Source organism: Strix aluco, chromosome 7 (genome assembly GCF_031877795.1).
Source record: "Strix aluco isolate bStrAlu1 chromosome 7, bStrAlu1.hap1, whole genome shotgun sequence".
NCBI lineage: Eukaryota > Metazoa > Chordata > Aves > Strigiformes > Strigidae > Strix > Strix aluco.
The window spans coordinates 11,265,987-11,292,639 of record NC_133937.1 but is presented as its reverse complement, the minus strand read 5'-3'; the positions used below and the strand labels follow the sequence as shown (position 1 = coordinate 11,292,639).

The 26,653-nt window shown below is 38.5% G+C and overlaps 1 protein-coding gene across 3 annotated transcripts in view; it reads right to left on the bottom strand.

Annotated features, from left to right (window-relative positions):
• Positions 1-26,572, bottom strand: part of PARG (poly(ADP-ribose) glycohydrolase) — a 71,045-nt gene extending 44,473 nt beyond the window's left edge. Inside the window, exons 1-8 of one of the 3 annotated variants that reach the window (XM_074830467.1) lie at positions 26,129-26,385; positions 24,922-25,006; positions 22,925-22,991; positions 19,469-20,452; positions 16,913-17,096; positions 15,638-15,760; positions 14,238-14,321; positions 13,077-13,151 (exon numbers count right to left, since the gene is read on the bottom strand). In XM_074830467.1, the coding sequence (XP_074686568.1) occupies positions 13,077-13,151; positions 14,238-14,321; positions 15,638-15,760; positions 16,913-17,096; positions 19,469-20,409 (1,407 nt within the window). In that variant the 5' untranslated portion in view covers positions 20,410-20,452; positions 22,925-22,991; positions 24,922-25,006; positions 26,129-26,385. Of the gene's footprint in view, positions 1-13,076; positions 13,152-14,237; positions 14,322-15,637; positions 15,761-16,912; positions 17,097-19,468; positions 20,453-22,924; positions 22,992-24,921; positions 25,007-26,128 lie in introns of all 3 variants that reach the window. The other 2 variants (XM_074830469.1, XM_074830468.1) reach the window with 2 other exon arrangements.
• Positions 26,573-26,653: the final 81 nt, after the last annotated feature.

Below are 26,653 nucleotides of genomic sequence, written 5' to 3'. Positions count from 1 at the left end.
TCCAGCATATTTAGAGTCACATTACATATTCTACTTATTTGCTGCTGCTGAAAGAGGGATGTGTCATTCTATCTCCTCAAACACCCACACCCACTGCATTTCACCAGTTCCCATGTTCATCCGGTAATTTCCTGAGATCCTTCAGCTTGCTAATGCTACAGGAAAATAACTTGGGGGGGTGGGGGTTGTCTTCCTCTGCATTAATAAGTCAAACCAGCCTACCAAAAAGTTATGCATTCTTAGATGTTGTGCAGGGTGGGTGGTAGGTGAAATGGATCTAGTCACACCTACTATCAATGGGCTACAAAGGCAGATACCCATTGCAACTCTCCCCACTGAAAAAGCAGTAATATTCTAGTTAGTATGAATAGTATGAAGCTGCTACAAGCACCTCACTTTGATGTAAATCTTCTAGTACAGGAACATCTGTATTGATTAAGTAATGTGCTTTTATCTATGTACAACCTTCTTCAAGGCTACAACTATGCAAAGATTAAAAGAAAGGATTGGATTTCCATTGTTAAAAAATAACATTTGTTTTATAACTTCAAGAATTCAAAAATATGAAACGGTTGTCAACAATTTTTGATAAAGAAAAATACATGAAGTATCATAGCAATTTGGTTTTAAACAATTGATCAGTTTCTCCTTTCCTTATTATGCATACATGTTCCTTACAGCTTCCTTCAGGATTTGAAATAAAAACAAAAGTATATTGTTGACTTTATTCATAGTCCTTCAATCATGCAAAAAATTATTTAGGAATGAAATAAAAGCAGGGGTTATACCCCAAAGGAAAAGTATATGGAATCAGAGTTGCAAAGCATGACTTGCCTTTTGCCAAAGAAACCACTTGGTGATTTCATCCGTATTTGCACTGGAGTGACTGACTAAATGAACATGACTTAGGGCTCCAATTCACAAGATGCAAATGGTTCAGCGAGCCATAGCAGAGGTAAGAGCTCTTGGCCAAACTTACATTGCAATTTTGCAAAATGAACATTTATACTGCAGCAGAGGCCTGACTAAATGCCACCATAAGTAATGGCCTCATGTCACTATAAACCAGTCCTCCAAAACGTAATGAACGAGTATGCCTGACAGTCCTAATAAGAAGGATCTGAGGTAGCATGAGGTGATAGTGATGGTAGAGAGTTTAAATCTAAATCTGACAGCTCATCAAACCAAACAAACTGCACACACAGAACACAAATTCAGACAGCTCTATCTATCACATGGGAAGGTAGTCATCATGCCAACAGGCAACCAGCACACTAAGACAGCAGTGGCTTAATGCTTTCAATTTGTTTGGTTTTATTTCCCCATATTAACTTTTGTGGCAGGACAAGGACCAACTGAACCACATTCTTACGGATGAATGGAAAAACCACAGTGCCTCCTTCAGACTTCGCATCTTATTTCCTAATTCTAATGGATTTTGACCTTCTTTTTTCTTCCCAGTTGCCTCAAACATTTTCTTAGAATTACTTTGTTTCAGTTTGTGTTTGTAAGTGCCCTGTATCATCATTTACTATACTGAAGTGTCTTTCCAGTAACAGCTTTCCTAAGTAATGTAAGGTATCACATGGTTAGAGGTGGTAATAGCCTCCTACCTAATTAAACAAACTATGTAATTTCTATGTACTCTATTCACAGTAAGTTCATTCTCCTCATTTCAAGAATAATTTTTTTCTTTTTCTTTCTTCACTATCTTCAATTTGTCTCAAAAAAAAAAAATCTCTATTTTTACAGGGCACCAAGATCCACATGATGAATACTTCCAAGATGAAAAACTTGGTTGCAAATAGAGTTGTAGCAAATAAGGGCATATATAGACTACCTAGACATAACATCATTATTAAGCCTCCTTCAAGTCTGCGATTCAAAGAAAATAACAGAGAAAGATATGTGAACAAAGCAATACTGTTCACATTCTTGCAAAGAGAATGCTTTGCTCAATGCCACATGCAAGGGATATGCAAGTGGAACAAGACAGTCTAAGACAACTCCGAATGGTCTCCTGAAAAAAACTGATGAGCTTTTGTAATTTTGCAACCTTGGTGAGGGTAACAGGGAAGGCAAAAAAATGAAAAAAGTAAAAAGGTTGGAACAAGGACAATAGGAACTTGTGTTTGAAGGTTTAATTTCTTTCTAAGACTGTTAACAGTCTTGTTCTACCCATAAGCATTTAAAATGTTGCTTTTTTAAATTCAATGCATAGACTGTACCTCCCTTCCAAAGGCTCCCATTTCACTGTCAAATGTGATGTAAGAGTTCAGTTGTGCTTTTGCACTGTTCTACAAGATATTAGTTCTTGTGCACTTTTGGATAACATTAACAATTTTGATTTCCCACTCTTTTTTTTTTTGGAAGTGTTTTCTACAGAAGAACCTCCTAGGCATCCTGAGGCATCTCGCTCACTATTCCCCTCCAGCTAAGACTTCCCTTTGAGATGACACTTATACAAAAACTTGAGCGTACTTCAGCAATCATTTTCTCTTGTTTCCAGAGCACCCTGTACTTATTTACTTGTTCACCCATCTCATACAGAAGTCACACGCTTTTTGTATGTTGTTTGTGTAACACTTGAACATGGTGGAGTGTAGACCCATGACTAGAACTCCTTGGTGACAATAAAACAACCAAGTCACTGTCTATGATACTTAAAGTCTTTTACCTGAAAGTAAACCAACCTCAGACTGTCAACCTGTATTCCCTTTCTTCCCATAATCTTTGTCCTAAGTGCTTTTAAATATTATAGAATCCTAAAAGCACACTCTCAATCTGTTATTTGAAACAGCTGGAAGAAAAAAAAAATATACAAGAAACCCCAAACAAGTTCTTATTGGGTGACTCTGAAAACAATATATTAACTTAATATACCCCCCCAAAAAAACCAACCAAGCCTAAGTCATATTCTCTATAAAGGCTTTTCTTCTGGACAGGGAGTAGATGAATTCTACTTAAACACACTATACCACAACTACCAGTGTATGTGATACCTAGACAGATACACTAGGCTGCAGCCTGCTATCTTGTACGCCTATGTAAAAAAGACTCTGTCATAATGTAAAATATTATACATATTAACAAGACTGAAACCTAGATGCAAAGTGGGGGTTGGGGGGTGGATTTTAATTCCCACTTTAATAGTTCCCACTTTATTAAGTTAATGAACTTGCAAAACTGCAGGAGAGAATAAACTCTCATCTGCCTCCCTCAGTTCCCTTACAAAACTAATTCAGTAGGAAACACACTTAGCTGTCAAATCCATCCCATTTCTTGAGCACTTGTCTGATTAGAAACCAGGGGAAGGACAAAGTAATCTTTGGAGGGAAGAGGGAAAAAAAACGTAACACTGGATTATGCGGAGAAGAATCTTATTTGAGAAGAAGAATGCCTCTGACATTTATCAAAACCACAAACTGACACTTCAAAAGAAAAAAGGAAGACAGCTTACAAGGCAGAGGTTAATTCATTTTTGTTTAATTTTTTTTCCCCCTGAAGGCTCATTCATGTCTTCTGCCAATCCAACCCTGGAATGATCTCTCAGGTGCATCATCCCTAACAATGGCAGCTTTGTTCTCAAAGCTTTTCAACATTCTAAATAAAATCTGAAAGAAATATGTATATTTATATTTCTGCCTCCTCTTAGTGTTTTTAGAAGTCCAGTTTATACTTCTAAGGTACTGGAAATCTGATCTCAACCATTTTCATTACTGAGTGAAACCTCAGTCCTGATTCTCTGCAGGCCACCAACAGACTCTACCTGCACATTCTTGCAGAGCGATTCTATCATGAGTAGAAGCATCACAAACATTCCCAAAGTACTGGCACAGTCCTTGGAAGAAAAGCCAAATGCTGCTTTCTAAATACTTTTGAGTTACTCTTGGGAAGTACAAAGTAGTAGAAAGGACACTGACCTTGTTTCTCCAGCAGGTCTGTAACATGAGGGAAAAAAAGTATCTTTCATCTGACTGACACAAGCCAAGGGTAAAAACAATCCATTCCCAGGTTCATTCAAAACTTTTACCTCTCTAAAATAAAGTTTAATACTGCTATTATTTTAAAACATCTGCTGAAAACTGTAGTGTGGAAGCATCCAAAAGCCAGCAGACACTTAACTACAACTTTTTTCAATCACTTTTGAAACAGATAATGTTGGCACTAAAAGCTTCATAGAACAACATTGCTACTGCCCTTATGAAAGCTGTGTTTTGTTTAACATTACCAAAAAAACCTCAAGGACAGAGGGGGGAAAAAATTGAAGGATCAACTAAAGATAACACAATAACACTGTAGATTTCAACAAACCTGTAGACTATTTTTTGCTTGAGTGTCAGAATTACAGACTCAAAATAACCAGTAACTTTAGAAAAATACCCACTAATTAAATTTGCCAAATAAGACCCTCAGATCATCTCCAGGATACACACTCTGCCACCCCTGCAAACCTGCTCTTTAAAGAATGCATGGCAACTAATAACCAACTCTGCAAGGAAGCAATATAAACAAATTTAGTTTTTCAGATGAAAAAGCACAAGAAAAATTGGGAATATAGTTACAATATGCTTCATTTATGTCTTCATAGTCATCCTAACAATGGCAATGCCTCTTTATCCCTTCCCTACTTCCATGTACACTTTTTCAGAGTGTCTCTCTTGAAAGCTTTGATCATCAGTTTTTTTAATTTTAACTGCTCCAGACATTAAAAAAAAGTCTAAAGGCTCAAAGTAGTTAGGAAAGCCACCACAAACAAAAGGAGCTTCTCTTCTAATCATTTGGGATAGGTGAGTACAGATAAATGATGATTTACACATAATTCAATCGAAGCAAAGAAATCTGTTTCAGCCCCCTGCTCCCAAAACAAAATAAAAAAAGCAACTATCAGAATATAGCTTTTTAAACCAGAACATTTATGTTTACTAGATTTGTCTTTTCCTTTCTTTTTTAAACAGGAGTATTCTCAACGCAGTGAAAAACTATGAAAGAGATCCTCAGAATGTATCTTTACATTGTCTCAAAGCATTAATGATCCATAAGCACTTAATTCACAGTAATTAAAACTCTATACCTGGTGTATATATCCCTTTCCTGCTAGTTCTGAGTCAACAGTCTGATGCAATAGTCATTGCAATGGTGCTTACACAAAACACCACTTAAAAGATACTCAACTGTTTTGTTGAGAAAGTACAGAAAACTAAGAATAAGCCTGTAATTCAGTACTCAGTGCAACTTCTCTACAATGCTTAGCTTCTAATGTTCTGAATGTGTACAAGATGCACATTCCCCCAACCCCAGAAAAGCTCACATTTTGGTCAATATGGGAACAAATTCCTTTCTGCTACTGTGAAAAGAAAACCCTTCATGGCACACTCAAAAGACCTTTTCAGTTTAGATTTTAAAAAGGTAATCTGATGTAATGAAAATTGTTTGAAAACATCTGGACTAAAATGAAATCCAGCAAGGAGCAATGGATAGGCTATTTTCAGCCTTGGGACATATTGTTTCTTGCTTAAAAGCCTACATTTGTAGTGCTGACATCTCTGTACAATGCTCACTTCTGTTAGTACTGTCCACACAATTATAAAAATGGTTTATCAAAAACCCAGTCACCAGAACAATTTGGTACTTTAGAATTCCTTCTATTCCAGTATAACTGATTACAGCAATCATTTTTTAAAGCAGGTCATTCAAACAACAAAACATACAGGAAAGACTGACATGGTTCATATGACCCGCTAGGAGACAAGAGTGGGGTAAAGCCTTATTAGAACATTAAAATCTCCCAAGATATGCATGTACATATTAACAGTAGCAGGTGTTCTTAAACAGCTTGGTCTTTTTCAAATGCATGAAAATTCAGAGCACAACCATAATCCAACTTGACTACACTACAGCCACATCATCTTCAGATGTTGCATTTGTAGGCTTTTTTTAGACGAAAAAATAATGGTAAAAAATTGGAAGTATAATTACCAAAACTGTCCAGATAATTTCCAAAATTTCTTAAGGTTATTAAGTTTAAGGTTATTAAATTAAGGTTATTAAGGTTAAGACCACACACACTTAAAGGATGTGTGGTTTTGTGGCTGTTTGAAATTTTGCAATTGGAGTATTTCATTGACAAGACAGTTCTTAATTTCATTCAAATCAGGCTCAGTGATCTCAAAATGCAACCAGTTCTTCTTAGAGAGGAAGCAGACATACTGCCAATATTTGCAGATACGGTTTTTCTGCTCAGTTCTCAAACATTTATTATGCTTCATCTTCACTCAATTACTTGCACCTGACACTTTCTGCAAGTACCAAGTTCAGGCCAAATGTGCTAGTATACTATGTAGCAACACACATTCCAGAGAGAAACTAGTTTGGAAAAATATGCACTAAGCACATTCAGTGGATATCATCCCAGGTTTTACTAGGTTTACACTACAATTCAGCAATTCAGTAACACACATTGTTGGGTTTTTTCAGTGAAATAAGATTTTTCTTCTATTTAATTGTTCCTAAGTGTAAAGCATTGACTAAGAAACAAGACTCATTGTAATATGCTCCACCAGTCCTCACTATTTTCCTATATTCCGGAATCTGCGCAGAACACCTGCGATAGAACAAAGTGGTATCTTAGAAAGTGTGCACATATCCACATGAATATTGCTAGGCCAACATTTAAATAGTAAGGATTTATGCAAAGGAAAAATAATTTCTAGTACAAGAATTAACTTCAACTTTTCAAGAAAAGGAAATCAGGCTTTTGAAAGAGTAAAACATCTGTAAAATGGATGTGTGGTATTTATGGAAAATAGAAAAAGATGTATTTATAAATGAATTCATTTACATATTTATCTTGTATATTATATATTAGTAAGTTTATGTATTTGCAAGTTACATTTATAGAAAGTTTGGAAAAGGTATTAAGTGAGGTTCCAGAAATTTGCAGGTAGACACTTGCACATAAAAGCTGACAGTAACAAAGCCTCACATCCTAACTGTTCTGGACTTGGAAAGGGATCTAGCATCCAGAAGTATGATTGTCATGCAAGTTTTAATGGAAAGAAGCAGGGAGAAACGGGACTCCTTTTCTAATTTGGTTTCAAAACTAATTACAGTTGTAATTGTAAGACAAACATTTTTAATAGTCCATATTCTATGTCATGTAAAAGCATAACTAAACGATGAAGAAAAATAGCAATATATTCCTTCATCTGGACAGCAGACCTTGTTTTCTTGCTATATAACTTTTCATCAGATTTTAGGATAAGCTGAGATTTGTGCCATTAAAAAAACCCGCTAACAGCCAGTTTTGAGACTAAAACCAGTGAACTCATGCTTGACTGGAAAAGGAGAAAAAGGAGCACAGATAAAGTGGTCTGGTACATTCTTCATTCTCTTTCACGCTGAAGGCTCTTCTCTGCAATTAAGTATAGACAGGGGAAGAGACTGGTCTTTTTAAAGAGCATTATCATATTTCTTTCAACTTCATAGAAAAATCCAAATGTTAAGAGTTATACAGCTTCTTTCATAACAGAAAAAGATTCCTGAACGCTGAATTTGTATGGGAATCAACAGCAAATATGCAGATCTTGGTCATTACATAGATTGACTGGCTTCAAACAGCTGTCCCAAAAGACAAAAAGACCACAAGACATATATATAGAGGCACTTCAAACACACACACGCTTTTTCCTACACTAAAAGCCAAATCTAACAGTTGGAAACTGAGTATTGGAGAATTAGAGAGTGTCTTTACAAAGATACCGATAGCACATCCCCTTTAAGTCTTCTTACTGGCATCAAGTAGGCACCAAGGGTTTAAAGTTCTGCAGAGACTGGAAAAACAAATTTTAAAAGGCATAAGTGCCTTCAAGCGAGGTTCATTTAAAATGTCAATTACCTTTATTATTTTGTCCTCCTAAGAGACTAACGTATAGATCCCCATGTCTTTCTGTCAGCAACATCTCATATTGGTACTATGCCACAACAGGGCCTGCATGACAAGGCCACTTCTGCCCCTCAACTTCAACCCAGCAAAGTCATAAGAATGTAAAAATAGACAAAAGTTCATGAAAGGCCATCAACAAAAGATGCCTAGAAAAGTCTAACAGCAAGAGAAGCAAATAATCAGCAGCACTTCCTCACAACGCTCTTTACTTACAGTAATCAGTTTCAGAAATTTCCAGAGTCCATCACAGTATCTGTGCAGAGGTCAACGGGGTCTTTCTACCAGGAATTTCTCCAAATCCTTTCAAAACCTGATATAAAGTCATAGCACCTTCTACATTCCTGACAAGGAGTTCCACAGCCTTTTACTCAGTATCTACATAAGTAATTACTTTTGACTGGTTTTGAAACCCTCACCTGGTGTCCCTTGACTGTTGTACTAGAAGAATAAACAGTCATTTCCTCTTCACCCTCTCTTACATTCATTTTGGATACCACTGTTACACCCATTCCTCACTTCTCTCAACTAAGATGAAAAGATGAAACAGTCCTAGCTTTCGATGTTCCTCATATGGAAACTATTACACACCTCTACATCATTCCTGACTCCTCATTGTATCTTCTCTGTTTCACAGACACAAACTTTCCAACAAGATGATCAAGCTCAAAGGGGCCAGACAAACATAAAAATAGTTATGGGTACAATGTGAACATCTGCAAGATGCATTGTGATCCATTTTTCAGTTGACTCACAGAAGCTCAGAGACAATCACTGTCTATGCCACACAAATTTTCCTAAACTCCAATCTTTAGTCTATGCTTCTTAAGAGATCAAACTTATGTCTAAAATATTTGCGATTTCCAATACATGAGTAGTCACCAGAGATTACAGTTGGTCTTTTAATGACATGCCCAAGTACTGGATTTAACCCTCTTCAGCACTGAATAGCATACAGGCATTATCTCACAGAGTAACTTTTTGAACACAAGTATTTGGGGAATCCTAAATGCTAACAGTCCTGCATGCATAACATGAGTCTCCTTCTGCTTTGCACATACAAAAAAGCAACAAGAGTAGCTAAAAATCAGATGACTAGATCAGATGCTTTTCTTTTACTGAAGCATATCAGGAAACTCGATAACTTGCAAGTATGAACTGAAAAGCACGTGAGCATTATTCCTTTGTTTTCTGACACTAAAATCATGTAAATGCTATAGTCCTTCTCCAGGTTTCAAAGGAGTTCAGAAGACTGAAATTAAACCATGTGAGCACTAAAAGCATCCATTGTTGTTTCACTGCCTGCAGAGTTCCTTTTTGTCACTTTGTCCATCTTACATATTTTTTCCAGTAGATTTGTTATTAACTTAAGCACTGCTGCTACATCTCACGAGTTTTAGATGGGACCAAGTAAGTCCAATACAGCTCTATTGCAAAGGACAAAAACAAGTTGTGAGGCTGCTCACCAACTGGTTCACCTCAACAGAGGTCAGATATTAATGACGACAGAGGTTCTATATCATGAAGGTTCCTGAAGCTTCACAACATAAATCCTGCTGACTTAAGTTCCTGTATACTATGTAACTGAAACTGAATTTAAAAGAAGGATCACCTTTAAAGAAAGTTATGCACTGCTTATACGATGTCATGTCATTTTCAGATTTAAACACTCTGTTCCTGAAAGAGCACGACAGATGCAAGCAATAAGACCAAGAGCTCATGAAACAACATTAACAAGAATTATGCTTAAGTTCTAAAAGACTTTAAAGCAACACAATAAAAACAAAGCATGTCCAGAACAAGCAGGCCCAATCTAAAGCAGCAGACCATGTGACTGTCTAAAATGATAAAGCCCTACTTTTCCCTTTGTTTAAAGTTGCTGTTGTTGGAGATTATTTTAAGACATAAGCCTTGAATGATCTCACTAGACTTTTTATTTCATGCACTTGGGAAAGAGCAAAAGAATTTGGTCTTGCCTGGAAGTGGAAGGGCTAATCTGCAAGAAAGAAAAATAAAACCTACTACAGTATGTAGCACTGTTCACCAAAAGCACATAATAAATTCTCAGCCTATCATCATTCACACAAATAAAACTCATCTACAACACATTGTAGGTCCCAAGACAGCTCCATCCACAGTGGTTTCCGTATGTTTTCTTTGCTGCTTGTTGTTTACTCTTTCCTGTCTGGTTTCTAGGTAAGTTATAGGAAAACAGATGCAAGGATGAATTCCAAGTGACAAGAATTTTGTGAGTAAGAAGAAAAATGTTAGCACTAATAATTTTCATCCACTAAGTAATAAATTGAATAAATCCTAAGCCTGTTTGCCAATATTAACAAACAGAAGGCAAAACAAATCAATACAACAGAGTGGAAATCCCAGAGAGGACAACAAAACTGTCAGATGTCTGAAGCAAATAAGCTACCAAGAGCTTTACGTGCATTACTGATGGGTTCTATGAACTTTTTACAAGAAACAAAAAACCCCCAAGCTCCCAAATGTACTTCAGTGTACAAATCTGAATTTTACTTCCACACATGAACTGGCATTCAAAAGAACCTTTTGAAAATGGTGCGAGGGCTCCCTCTGCTGACAACGCTTTGGACAAACTGTAAAACTGGTCAGCCCGTACATGTCGGGGTATGACGTTTTGGAAAAAAGTCCTGGTTCACATAAATGGTATTTATTTCCCATTAGTTAAGATAGCCCAAAGTGTTTTAATCTTAAAAGAAATTAAACTTAAGTTCAAGAAACTGGTAATTATTGTTCTAACAAGGAAACTGATTTGAACCTTACAAGTAGGACTTAAAAATATTAATAGATAAGGTGAGTTGTGTCCAGAATCAGAAGCTAAAATAACAAACGGTACTTTATAATTTACCAAGCACGGACCTATTGAAATAGTATCTGAATACAGTGGCCTTAAACGAATCACGAAAATAGACACCACTAGATTTGCAGACCCAGCTCCCTCTAAATCAGAGCACAGAATTCTTGATTAAGAATGTATTGTAAGTCAACAGTGTCCAAGAATAGAAATAGATATTTGAGGATCACAGACTCTGTTTTAATCTCTTCCTTTTAATATATATTTGTGACTATTTCCCTCTCTGTTGAGCTGCTGCCCCTCCCTTTGGGCTGATTACTCAAGCCAGCTTTCCTTTCAACCAACTCTCTCAACTTCTGCTGAGCAAATGTCACCTGAAACAGTTCCCCTGTTCCTTCAAAACCATGAGATAAACCAGTAAATACACAAGCCAATGGTAAGCCCTTAATCATTAACTCCCAAATACAGTAACTTCAAAAGCTACACTTCACTACAGCTAGTGTATTTAGGTAATTTCAACAGAGGATCTCAACTTTTCACTCAATAGCTGCTCGCTTAAGCAGACTGCAAACAGTCTTTGAAGCAGATGCCTTGTTCATTTACAGAACTTGAAAAGTTCACACACATCCCTTAATAACAGAAAAGATTTAAATACCTCTCTACAGGATGTATCCCCTCCACATGTTCTGTTCACTAAATTCAGTATGTTCAATAAACAAAGCCAGGGTAAGATTTTGCTCCTGTAGTCTACAAGGAGCCACTGTCTTACAGTGCTTCACTGTTCCTTATTTAATATACTGCTGCACACTCTTCACCTTGGTCTAAAAATCCATGTTTTGAAACAGCCCTCATCCCTTCATTTGGGAACTTCACAAAGTAATCATCATTCCCAGGTGACAGAAATTGCCTTTTCACTGTCAGTGAAAGTTTGATGCCTGATACATAGTTTATTTCCCTGTTGTTCCTCTCTTCTCTGAAGACAGCTGGTATTACTTACTCTCCCTGGTTGATGATCTCTGAATCTAATCATCCATAGTTTCTGAACTCCCAGGTGCATGATATGAATGTGTCAGGACAAACTCAGTTGCATCTGTAGCAACATGATGCAAATCTGGTACGTTCCTGGGTCAGATTTTTAAATAAATAGTTTGCCTGTACCTTAAAGCATTCTAGTAATTTAAATATGTATTTTTAATAACACAAGATTGAACAGTTGAACAGGCCAAGTTAATTTTGGTTAGTACAGGAGTCAACAGGAGCAAAGAAGCCAAGTGTCCACAGCCTCAACCATCCAGCCATGACATCCTGAAAAACAGAGACACCTCACAGATGAGGCGGGAGCACTAAATGGGCAAGAAGGATGAACACGGTAGCTCTCATGGCTAGCAAATGCCATTGGTGTTTTTACAGATACCTTCTGTCAGTAATAACAATACTGTGTTGCATGCAAAACAAAAGTCATTCTGTCAAACAGTACTTCCCATACACGATGGCAAGAGACCATAAAAACAACAGTTCTTCTGATCACATGAATTAAGCGGACATTTATTTAAACCATACATAACTAACAAAATTAACTTGAAATCACATTTAGTTTCCACTGAACGTTAATACAGCTTAGCTAGCCCCTCCCAAGAAAACAAGCATGTGTTTTAAAAGCACTTCTGAGGTGGTGGAAGAAAAATACAACAACTTCTATTTAATCTTCCTTACTACTCTACATCACATAGCTTCTGAACATCAGTCAGGATGTACATTAATAATAGTTGAACTTGCATTTGCCACCTACTATTCATTTTTCTTTTCCATCCTCTTCCAGGAAAGTAACATGAAGTCATAAAAGCCACCCCAGTCTTTCAAAGTCTCTACAGTTTACATCATCATAGAGCAAAATTTTACTGCTAGACTGACAAAGCACAGTCTATTCAAACACCACTACAATATAGCACTAGAGGTGTTAAAAAAAATGAAAAAAAAGAGCAACACTTTTTAAAACAAGAAACCATTACACTGGAAATATTAATACAATTTATTAATAAATCAGGTTATCATAAAACACAGATAAGGCATTTCTCACCTTACCTTCAGTAACCTTAGTTGTTACTGAAGCACCCAAATTACCTGCTTCAGATTTAAAATTAATCCAGTTTATAAATGTATAATTATCATTTCAAAGTTACTGTCCACACCATGATGATGATTGCAAAACCTTTAGTCTTGAAAAGGAAATTAAGCCTAAAGCATTGAGACATATAGACAAAGTAGTCACTTACGCTTTACTTCCTATTTTAAATCAACTTGGTTTACCTTCTCACAGAAGTCGGTAAGAGCACTGAAGTCCCATTTCTTGGAATAAGCAACGTTGTATCTCAGTATAGCCTCCTAGGGAAAGACCACAACAAAATAAAGCTTTGAGATACTTATTAACAGAAGAAAAATGATTTTATGAAATTTCCCTTTTGAAGGAACAGTACCATCTAGTGGCTAAAACCTGTCACATAGCCTACCAGAATCCATAAAACTGTTATTAACATGTGACTCCATTATACTGATTCCTGTATTTTAGGTTTAGCATTGAATAAGCTTTAGTCTACAGGTTTTTCCTCCTAGCAGAAAACAAGATAAGGCATGCTTGGATCTGCCTACAACATACAATGTAAACATTCCCCACCTCACACTTGATTTCTTTAAAAATACCAAAAAAAGTGTCCCTCAGCAATATAGAAGTTTTACCTATTTACAAAGAATCAGAACCACAAGATTATATAGGTCCTTTACAACAACCACCACCTTTAAAAAAACTCTCAAGAAAAAATACCAAATAAAATAGTATTATCAAGGGAAGTTCCATTAGTTGCTGGGGAAGCACTATTTATTCATCTAAAGTTTATCTGTAGTTTTTGCATCCTCCTCCTTTCCTGCCTTTCAGTTACAATCTAAACTACATTATTCTTCACAAAAAAACCATAACAGCCATTCTAAGCTGCTCCAAATCACAATTCACTAGAAGCCAATGATAACTGTAAGAGTTATCAACAGACCATTAGTCTCCAAAATTTACAGACTTTTATCAGCAGCTTGAATTGCTGCAATTTTAGTGGTGTATACTGGTGTGAACAGTTACTGTTTCAAACTCTCTCACCTGTGCAGTGCCCTACCTCTTGGTTACAGAAAAAGGCTACATGCTACATTCACCACAAACTAGTAGATACTGCTGGACAAAGAGTTTTCTGTAGAGTTGTAGAAGACAAATCCTTTTGATAATATCTAATAAGTTTAACGGTAACACTTAAGATTCACTAATTAAAAGCTTTCATTCATTAGGGAATCCCTTGAACATCAGATTTTTTTAAATTTCTTTTTGTAAGTGATTAAACCAATAGAACTGAGCCAGAATCACTAACAGTACACAGAGAGCCTCAATGTACTTATATGTATACAGACTTGATTTCAAATTGACAAGCTTACCTTCAAATCATGCGAGCAAGTAAACTTGTTAAGTAAGGCAGTCTGGATTAGTTCCCATCGACTTCCGGCAGTTCTATCTCCATTCTTTAAAACAAAAGCCCAAACCAAAGTCAGATTAAGTTATTCAAAACAGAAAGACATATTTACTAATAATTGTCTTCCTTGCCACATTTTTCTAAACTAAAGTTTGCTTTATTTGTGGAGTTATTTAAAAATAAAACACATATTTTGAGTAACTGGAAAGTACTTCTGCAACTTCCAGTCCACTGCATTTTACTTCCTTAAGAGTTCCTTTTTAATTGAAGCACAAAGAGCTCTCTTTCACATACGCAGCACACTTCCTCATGTCATCTCAAGGACAAATAACGTTCAGTGCACTCGTGAAGAAAGTGGATTTTGCAGATAAAACATAACCACAGTTTATAAAATCTGCAACTCAAAAATATAGACTGAACCAACTTTATAAAAACGTAGTATTAAAAACAGTAAGGGCACAGATTATAAAAGCATAATGCTGTGGCTGATTCTTGCACCAACCCAAATTTAAGACATCCTCTGATATTCTTCCTCAACAGAAAACCTTATTGCCCATTGCAAGCAATAATGGTATTTCTTATGAGACTACCACAAGGGCAGAGACAACTCATCTTGCTCAGCTGGCAACAAAGATCTTAACACTTTATCTCTGAAACATCAATTAAATTCATTTTATACTCTATCTGTAAAATTGATAAATGAAAAGACTGAGAGTATTTCCTAGAGGCTATAAAAATCCTCTGTTCCAGACTCAGGTATCAATAATCATTATATTGTCTTCACTACAGGACACACTTGCTTATTTTATTCACCACAGACTAAAGGATTTCAGTGGGTATGTTTAAGTAAGTCTCGAGCAGTGATGAGAAATACGAGATCAACAAACTATGCAGGGCCAACTCTACTCTCTCCGCCATTGTTTTAGAGGTGTATCTGTCTGCTGTTCTGCTCCCTATCAGCAATACCTGACAGAATATTATAATCAGAATGTGGTTACAAATTCATTTCACATCTGTTGGCATCACAAACTGCTTCACAAAAAAAACCCCAAACATAAATACGTATATAAATATGTAGCTTATATGGAGTATAAGTTCTTATACTTCATACTTCTGTACTTACACTTCATGTAAGTACAGAAATATATACACCATCAAATCAATGGCTAGGTAAAATAATTACTAGGAAAAAAAAATGTCTTCTGCTCTGCCCAGAATCCTGCTTTTTGGACCACGTACGTGAATCTGTTTGATTTTCCAATTTCATACACACAGTTTGCTAACTGAACAAATGCAGTAAACTGAACACTCATCTGTATGTAAACAAATGTATTTGATAACACAATTGTAAATACTTTATCTTACCTCATCCTCTACAGGATATAAATTTTGTTCTGAGCAGGGCATTTTAACATGTTTGTTGTCCCACAAATCTTTGTAGTGAGTTGGAAAAGGTTTAGGCACCTCTCCTTCCCTCAGAAGATCTACCTGCAGCACAGGAGGGGGAAAAAAAGCTACTACTTTCAAGTTGAGTCAATGGAAGAAATAAAAAGTACGCCAAAACATAGTTAAAAAAGCTCTTATCTACAGCCACTCTTTTTGGAAAGGGGAAGGCTACAAACCAACCACATGATGGATATTTAGTTAAAAAAATCCACCTGTTACTCTTATGTCATACTTGGTGAAAAGAACACCACCTTATCAGTTGACCTCTTGAAACACACTGAAATAAAGGTAACACATGCAATTATTTTATGTCCAATTATCAGATAAATACTTTATCATTTATAAATTAAAGTATCTACATAGTTTCATCCAAGTATTTTCAATATGTAGTTTCAAATCTAATCATAGTCATGTGCAGAAATAATGTCTTTTAACTTAATACTGAAAAGGATGAGAAATAATTATAGCTATAGCAATATTTCAAGTTTGCTCCACAGAATATCAGAAATGTAAAAATAAATAATGCCATGTTCTTGAAGACTTAATCTGCTATATGGCCTTCTGGCAGCACTGATTCCCTCAGAACTTGCATTTAAACTTTTAAAGTACTTTATTTGCTGCTTATCCACAACCCTACAAGTTTCTGCTCACATATTTCATTTCAACAGTAATTTGACTGCGTATTACTCCAAATGATTAAAGGCAAATATATCAGATTTGATCTAAAATGCAGTGGTAAAATTGCTAGCAGCAACTCTCCATTCTCTCTTTTTCATATCTTGACTATCTTAAGCCTTTTGAATATCTTGAACCCAAACCAGAATCACATTAAAATGAAAATATAACTTGAAAGTGTTGAAGTACAAATTTAACTTGCAGATGTTATTTAAATTCCCACCATTTACAACTTGGACAAGGAAGTACACACACTCCTATGCAAAAGAAAAATACTTGTCCCTAACAAGCCAGAGGCAGTAAAACCATAATTACACTTCTTCTGGATCTTAATATCCTAATTCTGTGCATCAGAAAAGTCAATTTTCAGGAAAATCAGTTGCCCCAGTCTGCTTGCAAGGAATGGCAAAGAAAGATTTCCACAACTGGCTAATACTATAAGACTAACATTTGGTATTTCATGTTATTGAACAATTTGGTAAGAAATTTGATTTCAGGTAATACACTGTATTATCGTACTCTGATGGTTACTGTATGATTGGCTGAGGGTCGCAGATGAGGAAGACGGGCCCCACACACAGGCATTCTTCTCATCTCTTCAATCGGCGTCCCAAACCATTTCTTATTAGTTGGAAGAGGAGGTGGCGTGTATTTAGGAATCTTCCTTCCTGGCCTCTGGGGTTTGAATTCACACCTTTCTTTTCTGTTGTTAAAATAAAATACATTCAAACATTTTATTTCCACTGAAAAATCTGGTAGGCAAATACATACACTTCCATTCCAGAGTCAGTTTATTTGCTAGCCTTTGCCATGGCCCGAGGCCAGCGCTTTATTTGGGGAAGACCCCCACCACCAACCACCTGCTCCTCCCCAACACATGCAAGTACATGGTGTCTACCAAAACACTCTTCTCTACAGGCTTACAAACACCTTCACAGAACTGCAGTATGTTAGCAAGGCAGGGTTCTCCTCTGCAGAGTCATGCTCTTTCCCAATAGGATCTGTTTAGCCAAGGACAGGAGACAGAGGTCTGCATTTGTGAGGATAGCCTCTACAGCCCTTTCTCAACTGTTAGAAAACACACACCTGTGTGTGTACAGATGCCCATATTCCTTCTTCATGCTAAAAAAACCCAACGAACTTCTTAATCACCCTTTCTCACCGGCGTTGTATTTTTCATGCCAGTCATACAACAGTTGCAATGGAAGTAGAAATTTAAGAGTAATCCAAAAAAACCCACTTGCAAATTCAAATACATGCAAGAGCAGAAGAACTAATCCTCTCTAATGATCAAAAGTATTTGTATGGATCTGAGATATTTTGGGGAAGAAAAATCTGAACCTGCTGTACATTTGATGTAACATACCAGATGTTTCTCATGCAAGAGGAAGTTCTCAGAGTAAAATGCAAAACAGGTTAAAAGCTTACACTTTGAGGTACTGTTTAGACCTCTACATTCCCCTTAGCAAACTTACTCCACCCTTGGATAAAGATGTTGTCCAACCTGTTCGCTGTGTCTATGCATACGCCAGTATCTTCAGGTGCAGACCAAGCCTCCAGCCTGGCTGATCACATGCAAATGGTGTAGCCACATTGGCATGACCCTGGGTTGTACCCACTGTGCTCACCCGAGAGCCAAAGAACAATTCTGGCATAGCATTACTGATGACTGAAACCTGCTTGATACACTGCTGCTTCTTTCTCTACAAGATCTACTATCTGCTGTAGTCGCGGTCTAACGAAAACCAGGAAGAAAGCTTTAATATCTTCTAATCGCCCTCTTAAGCACTATAGGCCACACCACTATTCTGCCCAGCACTGAGGTTTATAACCTTCACATAATCTTGTTTAGGCCCCAAAAAGAAAAGAAAATAATCTCTCTACAGCCTCATACTCTACCTTACTAATTACTCTGTAAAGCACTGCTAGGATTCCCATCTATCCACACAGTAAAACTTTTGCACAAGTTTCCCTTCTCAAACATGGATCTATTGTCACACACAATGCTCTAGCACTGACAAATGCAAGCTTCAACCTCTGCTAGTTTGCTACAACAGCAATTCCTTTAGTGAAGAGTACTCCCTAAACCCATCATTTTAAACTTTATGAACGCCTTTTCCATACTTTTTCAGCAAATTCTTCATCCATCCATTTTCCTAAGAACTACCTTTTTTTGTTTTCCAAATTCACCCTCAGCCTACTCATCTCTGGAGATTTCTCAAATGCAAGCTCCCACCACTAGCTAGCCACCTTCTGTCATCCTCTTCATTTCCTTCAGAAGTATGGTTTGTGCTGCTCCTCACATCCAGAAAGGGCTTCCCTGTAAAGATGTGCAAAACTACTTCCTTGCCCTACTTTAAGGGCTTGATTCTACTAAAATAATTGCTTATTACACCAACACACACAGTCCTCTTGTTTCTGCTTACTCCTTCACTGTTTATTTACTTTCTCAGCTCCCACTCAAATCTGAGCTCTTCAGAGCAGAGATTATCCTTTTGTCCCCACAGAATACCAGGCATGCAGAGTCCTGGGTCATGCTCAGGGCTTCTATTTCCATTGCTGTAGTGTGTAATCACCAGTCCTCTCTCCCAAATTAAGAACACAGCCAAAAAGAACTCAAAACCCACTCCCACAGATCTCTACAACTGCTTTCAAAAGTGTAATTTTCCATGTCTATTTCAATCAAAGCATCAGTAGCACTGAGGCTTCAAACTACATCAGTATTTTTGACAGATAATACTAAAAAAACCAAGAAAACATCAGTTTCTTCAAGTATTCTGAATGAAATAATGAATGCTAGAGCTACGCTTCCATAAAACAGTCCTGCAGTACCACTCATTTTCAAACATTAAAAATTCCATGGGCTTAAGTCACGTCTTTGAGAAATAAAATCAACTTCCTACAGTGTCTTTAATTCCCAATTTTAAACGATCTCCAATGACTTATAAAATTACACTGGACAAACATATCCTTTAAAAAAAAAAACACAAGCAGTCCCATCAAAAATAAGTTACTTCAAGCTTACACCAAAGTTGTTTTTGTGTCTTAACATTGAAGAGACAGACAGAACAGTACCTTTTCTCCTCAACTTTAGGTATCCTCATGAAGTGAGAGGTGATTTTGGAGTCTCTCTTCACACCCTGTTTTGCACCTTTGCATTCTGATGATGGAGCAGGAGACATCCCAGGTGACTTTGTATGCAGACTGTCCTCTTTAACAGAATTATCTATTTCCTCAAAGCTTTCACAGCCCTTGGCAGAAAAGTGTGACTTTCTTGACTCCAGTTCAGCATCCCCATATTGAATTCTGAAAGATTTGTTTATGGATTTTGACATACTAATCTCCTCTCGCTCATCAAGAAACGGACTCGTTTCTTCATCAGCCTCTGATCCATGACAGCTATTTTTAGAATTATCTACATCCATCGGTGACTCTGGTTCACTTTCTTTCTCAAAAGCAGGTGAATCCCCTGAACTGCTCTGACATTTGCTCAGTTTCCCAGGACCTCCAAGATCAGATATACAAGCATCACAACCAGCATCTGAGAGTGGACTTTCTGGAACTACATCCCCTTCTTCTTGGTCACCTATTAAACAGACAGAATTGCAACTCTTCAGCTTCTGTGAATTGCATGAAGCTACTTGTCCATCTGTCTCGGTGCCTTTTGAAGAAAGTTTTGTATTTCCCATTTTCAAAGATCGGCCTGATGATAACTTCCTCTGAGTCCAATTGTCACTGCTTTCTTCACAGCCTCTCTGAGCCTGCTTGCTGGTTTTGTGCATCTGATCGATGTTGGCGTTTTTAAAGAGGTCTCCGGGCTGCGTCCCCTTCACAGACTCTGTGTCTAAGACTGAATCTTTGTCCTCAGCCTCCCAGCTATACATGCTGCCTGTCTGAGGCAAATTTACATGCTTTGCACCAACTTCCACAGATGTTTTTGAATAATTTTGCTGACAAATGTTCTCTAGCTTTTTCACATCATGCTCACAAAAGTTCTCTTTTTTAATGGAAGTCATCTTGGGATTTGCTTCAGTATTGTTATTAATTTTGCTGTGTAAGCTGTGAAAGAGAAGTAAGGGAATTTAATGTCTTATCTACAAATGAAATTTCTGTATATATATATTTCTAATTTTTTAAAGGCATGATTATAAACATACAATAGAAACTACAGAATTTTACCCATTATACTCTGTAAGTGAGCCCTACCAGGATCAACAAGTTTTACTGCACTGGGGAATGTAGCTCAGTAACAACCTATTTCCATTTAAAGGCTCCAAAGGATCAGTTGCTTACCTTAGAAATCTATTCCAGTGATTCATTATCCTTATTTTCAAATCTAAACAGTATTAAGCATTATTTTGTTATTTTCTCCAGATGAAAAAAGTTAAAAGTCATGATAAACTCTTCCTTAACTTTCATTATCAGTGGTTTTGCAGCCATTCCCTTAGAGCTACAAATTCATCTCTTAGAGCAGGACACAGTAGTCTCAAAAACATCCTGTTACTTCCTTATTTTTATAAGCAGCCTGTGACTCTTCAAAAAAAAATCATAACAATACAAAAGCATAAAATATATTTAAAACTGATAATAAAAATTAAAAGACATATTAAATCAATTATTTTTAAAGAGAAAAATAACCTAATTTGTCCTGCGCTGTCTTGCACAAAGAACAGAAAGAAATGTGTCCTAATGGTTACACAGGAAAATGAAGCGAGTTTTGTATAAGCAGATTAAACTTTTCAAGAAGACAGTGGAAAGTCATTTCACACTTAGGTACTAATTTTTGTGTCAGTGTATTGATAAAGAAAAATACTTAGATGCCATATAAATACTTAAAAAACCTGACTCATCTGGGTGAATGTATCACTCTGAACAATACCTCCTCCTGAATGTACTGTTACAACATTGTATATAACCAATGCAAACTAAGCACACTGAACTCTGTATGTCTGACCATTGCCCAGTTTCCCACTTACATTAAATAGAAAAAATATGCAATCATCACAAAATCCTAAATTCAGCTACTGAACATCTTAATATATTCCTGAAGGCATTAATTCTCTCCATGAATAATCACAGATCACCTTCTAAAACAGCACTCTGAATAAAGAGATAGCATTCACACTTTTACCACTACAGAACAAAAAGAAAAAAAAAATAAAGGGGCTTGGAGCAACAGATGACAGCTTAGAACTTCACCCATAGGAAGATTATTTGAAAACAAAAAGATTTTAGGGTATTCTATGTTACAGTAATTTAACTCCCCATCTATGCATTTGTTCCTGCACTGAAAATTTTGATGAACAAAAATTAAAGTTATGTTACTGCTGCCATCTCAATAAATGACTGTTTAAAGGTATTGACAACATTTGTTGTCAACTTAAGATGAGAAATCGAATCTAACACAGTGTTCAAATTCAAATAAATTAAAATCATGATGTTAACTGCACTAGAAAGGCACATGAAGTGTTACACAGCTAACCTGCTGCTTAAAACTGACTAGGTTGTAATCTGTCAGCAAGGCTGGAGGGGGCATATAAAAGCAATACTCTAAAGGCAATCTTAAAAAAAATAAATTCATTCCCTCCTTAAGCATCCTCTTAACATCTTTGCTTTACTGAAACCTGTAAGCCTGTAATTGAGCCCTGTGTACTTCTGTATTAATCATTATCACAAGTTTTCCTACCTATTTCAGTTTCTATTTATTAACAAACATCAATGAAAATCAAACCAGCACATTTACAACTGCAATTATAGAAAAATATAATCTGATATTCCTCTGCACCAGATAGTTAAACTCTTAGGAGTTTAATTTTAATATTGCCTTGCAAACATTGCTTCTGACAGACTACATTAGCAGAAAGTATCAAGTTCTACCTGGCACCATTCAGCAGCAAAGCTTTTATACCACCTTTCACAAAGTAACCTGAATGCACATTTGAGCACCTGTAAATTCTGGTGCAAACTAAACCAAGTTCCACATGCTTATACTACAATCACAGTCTAATGACATGAACCAAAACAGACTTGTCTGTAAATTAACCACAGAACTGTGAGTTGAATGCAGGACCATCAGTCAAAAATCTGTAACTGTTATTGCCCTATGTTAAACAAAAATAAAAGCAGAGCTGTTGACTAAGGACATAGTCTGATACTACCACCAACTCGACCTAGTGGTTGGCTGCCACTGGAAGCAGCAGTCCCACTCTGCCTTCCTCTGCTGCAGGTTCCCATCTTTTTCTTTATAGGAGCAGCAGTATTTATTCACCTAAACTGTGAGGCGCTTCAAGAAGCTAAGTCAGCAAAAAAGTTTGGTTTGGGGGGCTTAGAGGGGAGGGGTGGGGGATCAGCTTTTTGTAGTGAAAGTCTGTGAGCTAGTTACACTCAGGAGGATGTGCCATGGTAAGGAAAGCAGCAGAAATGGGGCTGCTGTTTTTTCAGTAGCTAGCTGTTCTGACAACCTGCACTGTGAGTTCCCCACAGGCCCACTCAAAGAACACAACTTTGGAATAGGTATGCTGTACATTTTACCTTTTGGACTCAGTTGTCTTGGGTCCTTTATTCTCCAACCAAGTGGTAATTGTCCGTTGTTTACAAACTGAAAAACCACAGTTCACTACATTATTACATGAAACATGATAAAACTGCAACATGATTGCATATGAATAAGAAAACTTGTACTGGATGAAGATAAAAACACCTCAATTAAGTCCTCATTATCATCTCTACTATAGGGAGCATCCAGACACTAACACTATTAAAACTACATGTGATGCAATATTTAATTTTTATCAGTCAGCAGCTGTAGCTTCTGTAATAATCTTTATAAATGCCAGGCTTCATGTGTGGTGGGTTTTTTTAATCCAACTTTTTTTTTAATATGGTTAAAAACATACAGCGTATCTCTAGATTAAAAAAAGGCAACTTGAACTTTCCAGCTCTCATTATCACCTTTAATTACCACCACTACCAGTGAGCCCTGAAAAGACTTCCACTAAATTTTGGACGAAGAGGCAACATGACATAGCTTAAAACAAACAAGAAACTAACAACTAGACACCTTAGAAGACCCAGCTGAGAACCTTGTTTGTATGTAGCATACTGTGAAACATGAGGCTTAATATAGAGATTGTACACATTAGAAGTGACAAGTGCTGAGAAAAGGACCTTTTTTTCTCCCCTCCATCCATAAACAATTTGCAAAGCCTATCAGTGCTTACTCTCCTAAACAGCAACAAAATGTGAAGGACACAACTTTTTCAGATTTACTACCAAGGACACAGCTCCAGCGAATGGGATCAGTCTTTTATTTCTGTGATGGTGCAGTTCAGACAAGCTTTCAACAGAACAGCAGCACATGAACTAATTACATAGAGACTTGTGGGGGGAATAGGGAGAAAAAAAACTCAAAGCAGTTATTTCACAAGTAGAAAGTAATCTTCATTAGTATAAGAAGGGTTTTTTTAGTTTTCTTGTTATTTAAAAGTAATTCTGAAAATTTGACAACTAGCTTCAGTTCCCTTTCTTTCCATTTACCAAGAGAAGTTATCTACCTGCCACTGGTGACTGTGAAAGGTGTTTACACCCTGCTTTCAACTGGGTAAGTAAAATTTGTAGTTGCCCTACTGTAACAGCAGTTTTGCAGAACTTAAAAACCAGTACAGCAGATCTGGCTATTCTGATTAACACTCACTATGGAAAGACTCAGCATTTCATTGCAAGTGGAGGTTGTGTAACTTGTAGCAGAGGTAGCTTAGGCCATAAGGAGACTTTGTTTCATAAATGCCTTCCCTAACATTCGAGGTCTTGAACACTTTTCCACAGCTGGTTATCAAATACCCTCACCAACAGTACAGAATTTCTAGAATGAAAAAAGTAATCACCAGAAAATGTTTAAATCATTTTAAGTTCCTCTGAAACAGCACAAACAATAGTTCAAAATTGCCACCATGTGATTAGGTCACCAGGGAGTACTGCCAAGCTTTATGTAGATTACAAGCACAAGGATATCTGTGCCATACTCAGCCATTCAATTTTTCAACAAATGCTCAGCTTTACTCCACTAAACAAAAATAACAGCTTGATGGATATTATGAACTAAAAGATTTTTATTTCTAAAGATTCACTAAAACTGAAATCTATTAGTCATTCCGTTTACCAAATTTCACCTTCTTATATTTGAAGTGTTAACTCAAATTGCCTACAGGAAAGGGGAAAGAAACAGGCAGAAAAAAAACCTGAAGAGACATGTTAAAACATGGGATGAATAAACCCCTTCAAAGGCAGATGACTACCTCTTAAGGTATAAGCTTGTGCTGAAGAAAGAATCCTTTATTCATTAGCACAATAAATAAAAATTACAGCAGCAGCAACAGAATGAAATGGCTTTCGTCTGAACATCTGACTAGCCATTTAAACCCTGTAACTAAAATAACACACATCATTTTTCTTTAATACTACTAACATCTCTCTTTGCTACAGATAAGGTGGTAAAAACATGAGGCAACAAAAAGACAACATATGCTTACATTCAGTGTAAACAATAAAACCAGACTGGTTAATTTTTTCCTGAAGTGGTCTCTAAATTTCTGTTCAAGATTCCCCAAATCATTCCTGTAAAACAAACCATTCGTCAGAATCTACCACTGAGGAAAACAACTGAATTTTCAGAAGATTCTCATTTATCTCTCTGTAAGAGCTCGTATATGTTACTTCAAACTATTATCTTCTGGTACCTGACATTTAACTCATCAACCGAAGGCCATCGCAAATCTGGGTTTTTTCCTTCCCTGCATTCCTCTCTATTCCTGAAATCGGTATATTATCGTGCATTAAAATTTGATTTTGACAGCGTTAGCTCCAAATAAAAATAACCTAAGGAAGCCACGTGGGAACTTTTTCCACACAGCTTTGTTACACAGAGGAGCACCCCACGCGGCCCGCAGCCACATGCCCGTGGGGGTTCCTGCGTTACCCTTAGCTCTCCCTGCTGTGATCGCCTGGCACATAAACGTTGTTTTCTCTTGCTGCGGGTATTTGTCCTCTCACGTACGAGCCACACTACCTTCAGCAGCTCACACCTCACTCGGACGGATGCACTATTACTGAAAGTTTGTAAAGAATCAGGCACAAAGCCAGGATAACGATCCTGTACCCAAAGCCCTCTCCATAGGGAAACAACGCGCACTGCCCCACACCACCGGATCGGGGACACGGGACACGCTGGCTCCGGGAAGCCACGTTAGAGACGGTTCAAGCCCAGCACTGAAGGCCAGCTCCGGGGAGGCTACGTGCACCGGCACAAGCGGCCTCTCGCCACTTACCGCCGCCCTCCCTTCAGCGCACCAGGCGAACAGCAACACAGGAGAGGTGCAATAAGCAGCAAAGGGGGACACCGCAAGCCGGCAAAGCCCCCGTCCCGGCCGTCTCCTCCCGCCAGGTCCCAGAGAAGGACGCGGCTCCCGCGGGCCCAGCGGCGCCCGCAGGGGCGGGACGGGGCGGCGGATGCCGCCGAGCAGCGCTGCGGCCCGGCCTGGGCAAGTTCAGCACTGCCCAGGCTCTACAGGCAGAGCCGTCCCATCCCCGGGCACCCCGAAGCCGCCCAAGCCACCAAAGAAGGGGGGCGGGACACGAGGGACGGACCCCCGGCGAGCCCCCTTCCGCGCTCCCCCAGCCCCGGCGCTCGCCCGGTGGCTCCCCCTGCCCCGGGGAGGCGCAGCCCCAGCCGATACAAACCTTTGTTCCCCACGGCGGTGGCGGGGCTGCCGCCGCCGGAGCTGCTGCCCCCGGGCCCCTCCTGGCGGGGACCGAGCGGCGGCGGCTGCTCTCCCTGGAAGACGCCGCCAGGGCTGGCGGTGCTCGGCCGGGCTCTCTTCCGAGGGGGGTCCCGCCCGCAGCCCGCACTCATCCTCGGCGGGCCCGCCTCCGCCCGCCCAGCCCGCCTCAGCCGCGCGGGCCCGCCAGCAGCCGCCGGGACCAGGCGGCAGCCGCCCCCCGGGGACGGCGCGACGATGCGGCGGCGGCGCTGCCGGCGGCTCTGCCCCTCCGCATCCTCCGGCCCGCAGCGCCGGGCTCGTCCCGCCAGCTGCCCCCTCGGCGGGAGGCGCGGAAAGAGCGGCGGGGCCGGGGCCGAGCCGCAGCTATAGCGAAGGGGGCCGGGAGCTACCGCCGCTCGCAGCAAAATGGCTCCCCGCCCGCCTCGCCCTCCTCACCATGGCGACCACGCTCCGCCCCCGCCGGCAGCAGGCGCGCGGGCCGGAA